The sequence below is a fragment of the Chiroxiphia lanceolata genome, chromosome 13 (genome assembly GCF_009829145.1).
Source record: "Chiroxiphia lanceolata isolate bChiLan1 chromosome 13, bChiLan1.pri, whole genome shotgun sequence".
Classification (NCBI taxonomy): domain Eukaryota; kingdom Metazoa; phylum Chordata; class Aves; order Passeriformes; family Pipridae; genus Chiroxiphia; species Chiroxiphia lanceolata.
Genome location: NC_045649.1, coordinates 9,669,068 through 9,682,868, shown reverse-complemented (window position 1 = coordinate 9,682,868; position 13,801 = coordinate 9,669,068). Strand labels below are relative to the sequence as shown.

Here is a 13,801-nt window from a genome sequence, read left to right as displayed (position 1 = left end):
TGGCAAGTCTGACCTGCAGGGCAAAGAAGTGTTCCCCCACACACTGCTAACTTTACTTCCTACCTGACTGCCCGCTAAAAGGAAAATCCTGTGTATAAAAAACATACAAACCCCATCTAGAAACATACCAAGCTGTAAAGTAAGCACAATCCAAAACAGTCAAGCCAGATAGGCATGCCAGACAGTTCTCAGAGTAGCTGAATTTAGCCTTGCCAAAATAAAAGATGAAGCCAAGTAGAGCAATACACAAATAAACCAAAACGTGAAGCCTTATTGGGTTTAGCCACATATGTTAAACCATGCAATTCCCAAAGGCTGTACATACAGCTTCCAAAAGCACCAAAAAAACATACCTCTCCTTATGAGGTTTTTTTTTCATTCTGCACATCTCAGACTAATAATTACAGTCCACAGGACTCTTTCCAATAGCCATTCTCTGCCCTACCACTATTTTTCTCCCTCAAGAACTAGTCTGCATTTTCCTTTGAAGCTCTTGCTTGCTGCCACACCTGCAAAACCAGAGGCAGATATTACCATCATCTTCTGACCCAGATTACTGCAGACTGAATAAACACATTGATGGAATGTAGGGCCCCATAAACACCTGCCTAAGAAGGACCAGAGAAGCCATCAGCAGACTGCACTTCCCAACCCAGTCACTGCAACTACAAGCTGTGTGGAGGAACTGAAAATGAAGAGTACCCCGACAGACAATGAGGGAAGAAGCCTTCAAGCACTCAGATCTGTTCCCCTTGGGCAAGCAACCTACTCAATTTTCTACACCACAAGCCTATTAATCATTTCAAAGGGCCTTTTCTGCTCTCTCTCATATGCCAGACCAGTAATCTGTTCTCAGCAGACTCTCCTCAGGGCTCAGCCTTACTCAGCTCTTCCTTAGGGAGCACCCTCTCTGAAGCATGACCTGGGTTTACCCAGAGAGAAGTCAGGAAGCTGCTTTTGTTTCCTGCCCTTATAGAGACCCCATCCTGTCATCCTCAGCCACACACGTGTCACAAATTTTGGAGCCTTCCAGCAGCCCCCACCTAACAAGGGGCTAATGACAAAGAGACTACACCTAAGGAAAGGCTCAATAGTGCCTCGCCAGGCATTAAAAGACAAACCTCTAATTAAACACAACCCAGCTTTTTATTTGTCTGCTAGAAGTGGTTCCCAGCTGGGGCCTTGGGGCTGGTACATTTTGTGAGTCACTCTGGGCCCAGCGTAGCAACTGGTGCTTCAGATCCCAGTAGTGCAGCAAAGCACAAAAACTGAGCAGACGGGTACCAACGCTATTTATAACTACTTAGCAACATGTCCCTGAAGAAGGTTCAACAAGACCAAGTGCTGGGGCCTAAACTTTGGCTGCAACAACCCCAAGTAGTGCTGCAGGCTGAGGGCAGAGTGGCTGGAGAGCTGCCAAGTGGAGAAGGACCTGGGGGTGCTGGTCAACAGCAACTTTAACCAGCATGTGCCCAGGTGACCAAGGAGGCCGCTGCCATCCTGGCCTGTACCAGCAATAGTGTGGCCAGCAGAAGCAGGGAGCGATTGTCCTGCTGTGCTGGGCCCTGGTGAGACCACAGCTCGAGTGCTGTGCCCAGTTCTGGGCCCCTCAGTTCAGGAAGCACATTGAGGGGCTGGAGCACGTCCAGAGAAGGGAACAGAGCTGGAGAAGCGTCTGGAGTACACGTCCTGTGAGGAGCAGCTGAGCAGGCTGACGGTGTTTAGTCCGGAGAAAAGGAGCCTCAGGGGTGACTTCATCATTCTCTACAACTCCCTGAAGGAGGTTATTGTCAGAGGGTTGTCGGGCTCTTCTCCTAGCAACAAGTGAAAGGACGAGAGGACGCGGCTTCAAGCTGCACCAAGGAAGGTTTGGGCTGGAGATTAGGACGAACTTCTTCACAGAAAGGGTGATTAGACATCGCAATGCGTTGCCCAGGGAGGCGGTGGAGTCACTGTCCCTGGAGGTGCTTAAGCACTCAGGCGCTCCGGGCTGGGTGACAAGGTGGGGATCGGCCACAGGTTGGACTCGATGCCCGCCGAGGTCTTTCCCACCCCCGCTGACTCCGTGACCGTGACACGAGCGGCGGAGCAGCCGCGGACCCAGTTCCGGTGCACAGCGCCCCCTGCCGCGCCGCGCCGCAACTGGGTCAGCAGCCCCGCGGCGGGGGCGGGGCCGCGCTGTCCGCCCGTCGCGGGCGCGGTGACGCAGCGCGTGCGCGGTGACGTCGCGGGCGGCCCGTGCCCGTGTCCTGCCGCCGGTCCCGGCCCTGCCCGCCCGCCCTCGGCCCGCCCGGCCCCGCTCGGCCCCGCCGCCCGCACGACATGGCCAACGTGGCCGACACCAAGCTCTACGACATCCTGGGGGTGCCGCCCGGCGCCTCCGACAACGAGCTCAAGAAGGTGCGGCGCAGGGGCGGAGGCCGGGCGGTGTGTGGGGGGGGAGGCCGGGCCCGGTCGGGCAGGGCCCGCGGGCGGGCCGTGAGGGGAGCGGGGCCGAGGGGGCGCGGGGGCGGCGTGGCCGGGGCCGCCGGGAGGGCGCAGCGCGGTGCTCGGGAGGCCGCGGGCAGGGTGAGGGCCCGGCAGGAGGAGGAGAAGGAGGGGGCGATGGGCCCCGGCCGCATTCGGCCCGGCCCGGCCCTGCCCCGGCGGGCTCCGGGCGCGGGCGGAACGCGGCTCGTTCCGGCACCACGCGGTGCGCGGCCGGGAAGGGCTTTTTTGGGGAGAGGGGGAATCCCCGCGGGTGGATCCTCCCCGGGGCCATTGTCCGCCCCACGTGCGGGCCCGGGGGGGCCTCGGTCCCGCTCTCACATGGGATCCCTCCGGGGCCGGCGGGGCGAGGTAAACAAAGAGCGGAGGTGAGAGCTCGCAGCCGGGTCATCACCACAGCGATCGCACCCTGTAGCGTATGAAGCACTTTTTTTGTGGAAGGCCGTAATGACCGTTCACACGTGAGGGAGGAGAATGAACCAGACAGTTCACTCGCAGTGGCTTCCGCGGGTGGGTGGTGCTGGCACCAACAACTGCGCCTTACCCGGCATGCTCGCGGCAGCCTCATTTGTGCAGGGATCGGCGATTGCAGTGTTGAAATATAGTGCTGGAGATGGAAGGTTGTGCTTGATGTACATCGCTGTCCAGGAGAATATTGTATTTTCTTACAGGACTCTCTTAACTATGTCTGTGTCCTGTAAGAATGAAAAACTCGGGACAAATTTTCCTCTAGAGTAGCCTGCACTGCTCAGTATTAATTACTACAGATTAAACTGATCAGGGAATGTAAAGTTTCCAGCTGCTACAGCAAGGAGTTCATCTATGTGTTATTGTCATTGAGAGGTTTCATGGATGCTTTAAAATCTGGTATTTTAGCATGTTTACCACAGTATAGAAAATAGAAGAAAAATAGTTGATATCTTAGTCAAAAGAGGCTGAGAGAATAGGTTTTGACAATAGTTACATTAACTTTTAAGTTATAATATGTTGCCAGTGTAGACCTTGATTCTGAATCTGTTTCTGATTAAATGAATTGTGGTGGCTTCCTTTAGGGCCATGAGTAGTTGTAAAAATTGCTCTGGCCTGGAATGCTGTTATCAGCAAAGAGACATCTTTTTGAAGATCATCGTGTGAGCTCCTTTCTTCCTGATTAGATAATGTTACTTAGGTTATCATTTCAGTGATGTTTTTGTTTTTTCCTTGGCTAGACTTCTTAAAATATGTGGGGAAAATCCATTTTTATGGAATGCATAGATTCGTGGACAATTATGCTTTGTTACTGAGGGGTAATTTGTCCTGAAGACGTGTGATTTTTGTTCTTTTTATTTACTATGGTTCAGAATATTTTGCTTGTAATATCCACGTTCTCATTTTATTTCATTAATTCATTATAAAGCTTCATTTCTTGATTGCATGCAGAAGTACAGAGTGTTTCAAGATAAAATCAGTAAAGCGAAGTAACTGTGCAGATATAGAAAAAGGAAACTTACTTGTTCAAAAGTTGTAAAGGTATGATCTCTGTAAAGCTTTGTGTGTAAAGCTCTCTTAACACTGTAGTTCTAAAGAGTTACTTTAGGTGCTCAGTTATACAGAAATAAAGCCTTTGGAAAGTCCACTCTAAGAAGTGATGTTTCAGTTTTTTGCAATTGCATCACTGTAGCTTTTTAAAATACGTATAATTTAGAGAATAAAAGACTGTATACGATGTAACTTGTTAATATCTGTTTCTTGATTGCTTCTGAGGGGCACTGAGCTGGAGTGGGGGAAGGGTTGTGGTCTTTGCTGTCAGAAACTCAAATTGTAGGAACAATCTCTGCCTATTGTGTTAATTTGATTTGGTCCTCCAAAGTGTAAGTGGAACAGATGAAGTGCTGAAGAGCAAGTGATGATCCTAGGAGTCCAAGCACTGGTCAAAAAAAAACATTCTGAAAAATTTCTTCTGGATATTTGGCTGTACTTATTCCTCCTGCTGTTTTAGAGCAGTGAAGTTAAATAAATATGTACATTTCTGCACATGTGACTCACGTACTTAGTTCAAAGTGAGATGAGATCTTCCATTATTGGTAGGTAAGGGAGAATAAACTGATGGTTGTGAGGAGTGGTTGGTAGGGTTGAATGAGAAGCTGAGGCAGCCATTTTGTTGTTAGTTACTGCTGTGATTGAGGGGAAAGACAAACGGGCTGAAATTTGCTGTTGTGTTATAGGTTTTGAGTGGGTTCTCTAGAGTAAGTAATTTTAATGAAAGTCCAATGGGATTCTTCCTGTAAGCTGATGAAGAGAAGCAGAAAAACTAGTTCCAGCTATTGTGTGCTATAGTTATGTTTAAAATCCAAATGTAGTTAATTTATGCATGTAGCGATGTCAGAATATTTTTATATATCATTTCAATGTATGAGTGATTTTGAAACTATAATTTTTTCATTTTGATTTATTAGGATTTTCCTTCTTTTTGGGGACATTACTTGAGTTTCTTAGAAAACTGATTAATTGAAATTTAAACTAATTTTCCACCTTTTTCAACTAGGCATACAGAAAGCTGGCTAAGGAATACCATCCTGATAAGAATCCAAATGCAGGCGACAAAGTAAGATGACTTCTTTTTTTTTTTTTAAATACCTTAAGTTTGCTACTACAGTAGCATGTAAGGAACAAAGTACAGGTGTTGGGGGCTTGCTATTCAATTTGTTCAAAAATAATAACTGTGAGAGGGAACCCTATCAGGTCAACTTTTTTCCCCAATCTCAAAATCTGCTGGTGTGCCTACTGGCAAAATGCAGCAGTTGGCTGAGTCAGATTGGTTGAGAAGGTAATGCTGAGGAGAAAGCTGCCTCTCTTCATCTGCTGAGATGGTGTCAGCTGGCATTGGCATCTGTGTAGGTGTTTGAAAAAGGTAGTCGGTTTTCCAAGTTTTTCCAGCATGGAAAAGTGTACATTGTAGAGGTTCCTGAAACTGCTGCGGCATAAAACAAATTACATATATGGGAAGGTTGAATTAGGTTTGTTATGCTAAAAGCATTTTAAAAATTGTCAATTAGGTTGACTCAACTGATTATCTTTAACAAAATTGAAGTCCTAATGGCTACTTAGGGGTGAGCAGAGATGACCGTGAAAAGATACTGATTTGTTATAAAGACAAACACATTAATATACATTTTAGTAAGTTACTTAATTGCTAGTGTATTTGAAGTGCCTAACATATCCTGAAGTCTTTGCCATTACTATGTAGCTCTGTTGGGTATTTTCCCTATTGGTTTCTGCAGTGTTGTGTACTTGGGGGTTTTCTTCAGTTGGATTTTTTTTTTTTATTTGTAAGAAACCTTGTCTTATGCTAAGCACAGTAAAGAACAAAGCCAACCAAGTTTTGCAGTAAAACATCTTATTTTATGGTAAGGAGCAGCACAGCTAAGTAAAAACTAAGCCCAAGTTTCATTTTAAACTCTTGCTTAGAATAAGTTATATTAGAAAGAGAGTGAAAAACTTTTCCATAATTGGTGGATGTTCATACTGGGCAAGAAACAAATAAAATACTCCCTTGAAGTTCTAAATTATCATGCACTGTTTTGACTCTGTTCCTCTTCTAGTTCAAAGAAATAAGCTTTGCCTATGAAGTATTGTCAAATCCGGAGAAACGTGAGTTATATGATAGATATGGAGAGCAGGGTCTCCGAGAAGGGAGTGGAAGCAGTGGAATGGACGATATTTTCTCCCATATCTTTGGTGGTGGATTGTTCAATTTCATGGGTGGTCAGAGTAGAAGTCGTAATGGTAGAAGAAGAGGAGAAGATATGATGCATCCACTCAAGTGAGTATCTTGATACTGCAGTTTGTACTTTCAAACTTCCCTGATCAGTACTTGACTCTGCTGGTTTCTGTTCTTGATGTGCTTCTCAGTTAAGATCCTCTGCTGTCTGCAGTGGTTTTCAGACCTGCATGTTGTGTGTAGGGTGGTCATTGGAGTTACCAATGGTTGGTTAATCTATATAACCATGATTTGCCAGGTTATTAGAATGTATGTACTTCAATAGCTTTATTTTCCTTTGTTTTGCTCCTTAACTATGTTTGATAGTTCTGATCTGAAAAAACCTTCAACAACAAAGTATTACTCATTAGCTGGATTCTTAGGAAAGTGGAGGTGCTCTGTAAAGACTTAAGTTGGCATGCATTCATAGTCCACTACCAACTGGAACTACAGTAGAACCTCGTAATTAATGGAAAAGTGTGTGTGGCGGGTTTGGTTTTGGTTTGGCTTTTTTTCAGAGCCATTCTTGAATGTCACATCTAATTGTGTTTTGTAGATCTCTTCTTGCAGTCATGACTGGCTTTTTGCCTGATGAGCAGGTCCTTCCTAAGTTCTTAAGTTAAGCCACGTCTTTCCTGTGGTCAGCAAACCATGCTTAGTAAAATCTGTTTAATTTTATATGCTTAGTTTAGCAGCTAGTACTGCTTGGTATATTATTAATTAACTTTGGTTTTGTTGTTATTTGTAAACACTGATGCCAAACAACCTTTTCTCTATACTTTGAGTTGCAATTTCTATCCACCAACAAACCCTTGTAGGAGAAACACTAAATATATGTACATAATCTTCTAGCAATATATAAAGGTTATTGGAGTTTGATAGTGTATTCAAGAGCTTCTAAAAAAGTTAAAACATGAACAAGTCTAAAGGATTAAGTGGCCTTGAGGATGTGCTAACCCCACCTCACTAAACTCTCTTGTGTGGAAAGCCAATACAGTAGTAAGTATTCTAAATGCGTTCTTACATATTCGTGCTATAAATATTGTTTGGACAGTCTCACCTGCCTGGTAGAACTACAAATAGTAATTAATTATGACTATATAATAACACCTAAAATACTAGATCAGCTTATTTCCTGTTGTGAAACACCAGCAGTCCTGTCTGGTTTCTTCTTAAATTACAGCTTTTCTCTGAAACTGTGTTCAGGTTTACAAGTGTATATTGACATGCATGAAATATTATTTTAGTAATTCCTCATGAAACCCAAAACAATGCTTTAAAATCATATTTTAATAGCAGATTTAGTCTTTTTATGAAGTTCTATTTTTCTTTCATTTGTCCTAGGCAAGTATTTTAATTACATGGGGAAAGTAAGTTGTTAATTGATAACCCAGGAGAAATGCTTTATTTTGTAGAGTCTCTTTAGAAGATCTGTATAATGGAAAGACAACTAAACTACAACTTAGCAAGAATGTCCTTTGTAGTGCATGTAATGGGTAAGTTTGTTTGTATTTTTGAGTTCTCTGGTTGCTTTGTTGGCAGATAGTGTAATGAAGGATCTCCTCTGTCGGATCCTTATCAGTATTTGACTTACTGGAGCCTGCTTTCAGACTAGCAAATTGTTGGACTTGAATGATACTGTTGATGGAACTGGAACTATTCAAGGGCTTTGTCTGGGGGAAGGGTGGGAGAGGAGAGAACTTAATTCTAATTGGCAGTGTCGTTAGGCATGTTAACCTTCTGATGGAGGGGTTTTTTTGGTTGTATGTTTCTGAAAAACTAACTTTCCACGCAACTGGTGGTTTCCATTGCAGGCAGGGAGGGAAGGCTGGATCTGTTCAGAAGTGTAACGCGTGCCGGGGCAGAGGTGTCCGTATCATGATCCGACAGCTCGCCCCCGGGATGGTTCAGCAGATGCAGTCTGTGTGCTCTGACTGCAATGGAGAAGGTAGGCCAAGCTGTGCTCTGCTGCTAAATGTGTGTGGTTGGATTCAACCTTCTGCTTAAGTCTCAGGAGGAACTTATCCAGGACAGTTCTGCCCCCATCCACTCAGCTGTGTCTCAATTTGGTGTCAACATGGAGGAATCATTTTACCCAGAAGAGCAGCAAGATTTACAGTGTTAATGCTGAAAAGCAGCCTAGAAGCTTGAACAACAGGGATTGATTGTTTTTAAAAACACTTAGATGTGGGTATTACTTACTGCTCTTATTCTTGTGTTAAAGAAAAAACAAGATATTGCTGGTTTAGGAGCTATTTGTCTTTTTGCCTCTCCTAATCCAAGGACAGTTTTAGGTTAAAAATGGAAACCTAAAATTGAATTTTTAACTTCTTCAAATTAAGAAGATATCTTTGGCTGAATTGGTTCTGTTTAGGGGGAACAAGCTCAGCACGTGATCTGCACTTAGTGTGATTTCTTTTTAGGTCTTCTGCATTTTGCAGAGTAGTTACATCACCCTGTGGATGATTTTACTCATCACAACACTCAGAAATTACAAAGATTTGTATGTTGTGACTAGTCAAAACTAAGTTTCCTAAATTCATTGAAATATTTTGAAATTTCTATTCTGACTTTAAAGGGAGAAGAGATGCGTCAGTGTGGCTTTAGCTTCTGTTATCCCTAGCATAACAAGAAATGGCAAAATAGGCTTTTCATTTATTTTAGGGGAAGTAAGTTACATGGGAAGGACTTAAGGAACACAAAGTCTTGTTTTGCCATTCTCTAAAGCCCTCTCATTTTTCAAAATCCTTGGTAAGGCAGCTTGGAAGGTTATGTGTATCTTTGTTATTTACTGACACCCCACCTTTTTTTCTTTTTCCTTCCCTCCACCTGTCCCAGCTAGGGTAAATGGAGCCTGGATTTCCTCTTGTGAGGAATTCATAAAGGAACATCTAAATTGCTTGTTGTGTTGCATGAATTTTTGAGCCCGCTCTCAAACAGGTTTTCTTCAGAATTGGATGCAATTATGTGGAAATCTCTGAACTCAAAAATTGTCTTCATTTAGGTGAAGTAATTAATGAAAAAGACCGCTGTAAAAAATGTGAAGGAAAGAAGGTGATCAAGGAGGTAAAAATACTTGAAGTCCATGTAGACAAAGGCATGAAACATGGACAAAGAATTACATTCAGTGGAGAAGCAGATCAGGCTCCAGGTGTGGAACCAGGCGATATTGTCCTTTTGCTCCAAGAAAAGGAGAATGAGGTAATGCTTTTATCTTTTAAATGCCTTTTAGTCTAGTTGTTAATATTTAAGTTGTATAGATGGCCATTCATTTAAAGCAATTCATATAGTTGGAGCTCTGGGAGAGATGGTGAGTAGCTTTTAATAAATTTATAGCATGTTATGTGGCTTTCATGGTGAGCCAGAGAAAACTGTGCGAGTCCTCAGCCAGAGGACAGGCAGATTCTGGTGCTTCCTACTGCTAATAAAAGGTAGCTTTCTCAGATAAGCTCTGAGTGACTTTGATGCAGTAGATGCAGTGAAGAGCTGCACGGGATGTTAACTTTAATCTGCTTTGCTTGTGACACTAACAAAATGCTAAGTGTTGCTTTTTTGAATGTCTTGTGACATGGCAGGGAACTCCTGATAAAATCCCCAGATGGTGCTTTCTGTGTCTGTTACTGTGGTTCTGGAAATAACACAAAATGGTGATGTTGCTGATTCACTTCACAAAGCAGAAGCATTATTATTTTATACTAGACTCATGCTCACTGTATTCTGGAGTGTATAGGTTGCACTTTGGAATTAAATATGGCAATTTATCTTTTTCTGTGAAAACTCTCTTGGGGCAGAGTTGAGGTGACTGTGCTTTTTTTTGAATGCTTTTGTTTAAAAATGCCAGGTATTACTGTGATGAAATAAGAAATAATTGGTGTGTTATACTCGGAGGGGAGTGTCTGTTGTGACAGAAAGAATAGCATTAGGTACAAATTTAAACTCCAGTCATATATTAAGGATATAATGTTGGTTAGCTGATAATTAGGTACTTTGTAAGATTTTTCAAAGCTGTGTCAAGGACTGCTAATCTGTTGGTCTGTACTTTGTCCTAGAGAGTAAAACTAGATAGACTTTTAATGTTCTTAAAATTTTCCTTGAGGTGGCAATTATGGTTCTACCAATGGATAAATCTTAGATTTATTCTGATTAAGAATCTTGAGCAATATAGCTTAAAGGTCACTTCTGACAGCTGTGGACTAACTGATTGAAGTCCTGCTGTAGATCCAGTTTGCTAAAGCAGATATGCATGATGACAAAATAAAAGTTGAGAAACAAAGATGTGGTTTATATACTCAAGTGCAGGGGAAGTGCTGTGGTAACTTTTGTTGATTTGTTGCTATATGGAAGATGTTGGGGGTAAAAGAGCAGTGCTGCTATACAGACCTTGTTTAATTTGAACCTTGGCTCATAGCATGTGGTGTGGTTTGCCTTATCTTAGATGACACTTGTGTCAGAAACAAACTTTCCAAGCACATTAAGCTGTCTGAATTAACAGAATCAAGTTAACTTACGCAAGGGCTGTTGCTCTGACATTGAATTTTAAGGATAAATAATAATAATGAACTTATTAAATAATGAGCCTGGTGGAGTTATGATTATAGGACTAGAAAAGACATCTGTTTTTATTTTTCAGGTGTTCCAGCGAGATGTGAATGATTTGCATATGACACACAAGATTGGACTTGTTGAAGCACTGTGTGGGTTTCAGTTCACATTTAAGCACCTTGATGGACGTCAAATTGTGGTTAAATATCCTCCTGGAAAAGTAATTGAACCAGGTAAGCTTGGCCTGATGAGGATTCCTTTGATTATGCTTTTGTGATTCTTTAACACTTAATCCCATTCTTGTCCTGTTAACTGAACCTAAGCAAGGAAAACTGAGGGAATTATGTGGAGACAATGGTTCTGCAGTAGCACTCTCCAGCTTACTTCTCTTTGAATTCCAGGTTGTGTCCGTGTAGTCAGAGGTGAAGGAATGCCACAGTATCGCAATCCTTTTGAGAAAGGGGATCTTTACATTAAATTTGACGTTCAGTTTCCTGAAAATAACTGGATTAGCCCAGAAAAGCTTTCAGTAAGTAGTTTTTCAAGCATAACTATGTGTCTTATTTGACAGTGTGTGCCAAGGGCATGTGTTGTACCTCATGGCTTGCTTTCAGTGGTTAAATTTAGATGCAAGTACAACTGTTCTTTTAACCTTTTTTATGGGCAACATGTTACTCGGAAATACTCATTGGAATAAGAATTTATTAACCTGTATTTAAGAGCTGTGCAGATGTTATGCAGACGAAGGCAGGAGGAGGAATCTTTCTGTTGCTGTGTGATAAGTTGTCAGAGCATGACTGTATTTACTGATTGCGCTTTCAGTTAATGATATGTTGAGTTGGTTTTCTTTCTGTGGTGTCTTCCAATTGATACAAATACTTTTAAATGAGTCTGTGCTTCAGGGCTTTCATCAGCTTAGACTTCTAAACCAAACCTGCTCTGTGAGGTGTCTTGAAGTTGTGGGAAACCGGTCACTTTTTACACAGCAGTTGTAGGTGCAATACTGAATGCATTTCTTTTTTTGGGGCAGGAACTTGAAGATCTTCTGCCAGCTAGACCAGAATTTCCAAATGTAATTGGTGATGCAGAAGAGGTAGATCTTCAGGAATTTGATACCACTCGTGGTTCAGGTGGTGGCCAGAGACGTGAAGCTTATAATGATAGTTCTGACGAAGAAAGCAGCCATCATGGACCTGGGGTACAGTGTGCCCATCAGTAAACATTTGTCTAAAAAGTTGCACAAGGATTTTCTTTCAAATTTTGCCTGACCTGTTTTCAACAATCCAGCTGGATTGTATAAGTAATCCAGATGAACCAATGGACATCTATTGCTGTATGTGTAACTTTTAAATTGGTCTATAGTATCTACAGAGTGTAATTTAAACTAACCACAAGCTTACATCTTCATTTTGACTGTGTAGCAGAATAAAGCACTTGAAAGGAAGACGAGACTCCTTTTCACATGGGTTTTAAGTTTGTCCTCGTATCTGTGCTTGATTTTTATCAGTTTTGTGTAGATTTTAAGTTTCATATTTTAAATTCAAATTCTACATTGTAAAGTTTGTGTACAATTTGTCCTGAGGCTTGGTATTTGGCTGCACCTGCATAAGCTGCTACAAGTAGAATCAAGAATTTTTCATAGCCTGTATCTATCATCTAGATGCATGGTAATAAATGGGCTTTGCACATAATGGGTTTAGAGCTGACTGGGAACAATGAAAGAATGAATTAGAAGTGGTTGTAAGTTTTTTCTACCATCTTGTGAACGGTTTCTGAAATTAAATAAAAGCAGTTGGTGTATAATATATTTCTTTTGCCTTGTAACTCTTACTTTTCCAGTGGCTTTAACTAGTCTGTGTATGAGGAGACTATGTAGATGATAGACATTTTGTAAACACAGGGAGGCTGAAGCTGCTTTAAGACTAAGCTAAGGTTAGGTAACAATTGTGTGCCACATAAAAGTCTTTTCTTGAAATGAGACTTGACTAAATGGGCACAGGGAAGGTTGCAGCCATGTCCCTCCCCTTTGTGTGAAGAAAACACAAGGAATACCGAATTCAGTTTGAAGATAAGAAAACATTTAAATGGGGATGATTATATTCTGAAATAATGGTGTTTTTCTTTTAGCCTTTGAATCCTACTCAAAGCCTGATTCAGCCTCACTTCCTAGAGAAATGTTTCCAGTTTAAAAAAAAAAAATGTTTGACCTGGAAACATCATAAATGTAGATGGTTTTGTTACTTTTTTGGTAGTTTGCACTTTGTTTTAATTATGAAGATATTAAGTTCTCCAGCTTCAGTTCTGTTACTTTGAATTGGTAAAAATGCCCCAACAAGGCAAAAATGTGACCTTAATTAAGGAATGTTGTGCATGAACAATGTTTGGTTGGTAAGCTGCCTCTCTATAGCAAGGTTTCTCTCCCTGTTTAAGTGAGAAAGTTGAAGCTCTACTTTTCTTTACAAATCTGAAGTGTGACTTGTTTAGTTATTGCTCTGATAGTTGTTGACATTTTACCAATGAGGTTGGAGGGACAAACTCCAGGGGTTTCCATGTGCTTGGGTAGGCATTGGCATTTGAGTGTTGCTGAACATCCTTGTTATAGACTCTAAAAATGAAGCAAAAATAAATACTGTTTGATCTGTATTTCAGTATTGACTTATGCTGTGGCATTCTCTGGTGGATCTTTTTTTTTCATTTATTAAAACTTTGGGTTGCTTTTTGTGAAGCCATGGTTACATGCTGATCCTTTCTCCTGACTAATTTCTCCAAGAAGTCAATCACTTTAACCTGTAATGCTTAAACAATTACACCACCTGTCTTCTGGTTTTAAGTAGCAGCTTTAAGATACACTTCCTTGAAAAATAGAGTACTATTCTAAACTTTTCATCTCCTTTCAAATTGCTTTTTTGAGGGGGAAGAGAGGAAGGGATTTCAGGTAAGGTGCTGAAGTGGAAGGTGGAGGAGGAGTTGATCACTGTATATGGGCTAGTTCTCCTTGAGTCCTGAGATGGCATTAATTTAGGCTCTTGCCAG

The 13,801-nt window shown here is 41.9% G+C and overlaps 1 protein-coding gene across 1 annotated transcript; it reads left to right on the top strand.

The window, feature by feature from the left end:
• The first annotated feature begins 2,199 nt into the window (after window positions 1-2,199).
• Window positions 2,200-13,493, top strand: DNAJA2 (DnaJ heat shock protein family (Hsp40) member A2). Its single transcript, XM_032701042.1, has 9 exons — window positions 2,200-2,400; window positions 5,012-5,071; window positions 6,069-6,289; window positions 7,642-7,722; window positions 8,041-8,174; window positions 9,231-9,427; window positions 10,857-11,001; window positions 11,170-11,297; window positions 11,799-13,493. The coding sequence occupies exons 1-9, from the start codon at window positions 2,323-2,325 to the stop codon at window positions 11,985-11,987; spliced, it is 1,233 nt and encodes a 410-aa protein (XP_032556933.1). The 5' UTR covers window positions 2,200-2,322; the 3' UTR covers window positions 11,988-13,493.
• Window positions 13,494-13,801: the final 308 nt, after the last annotated feature.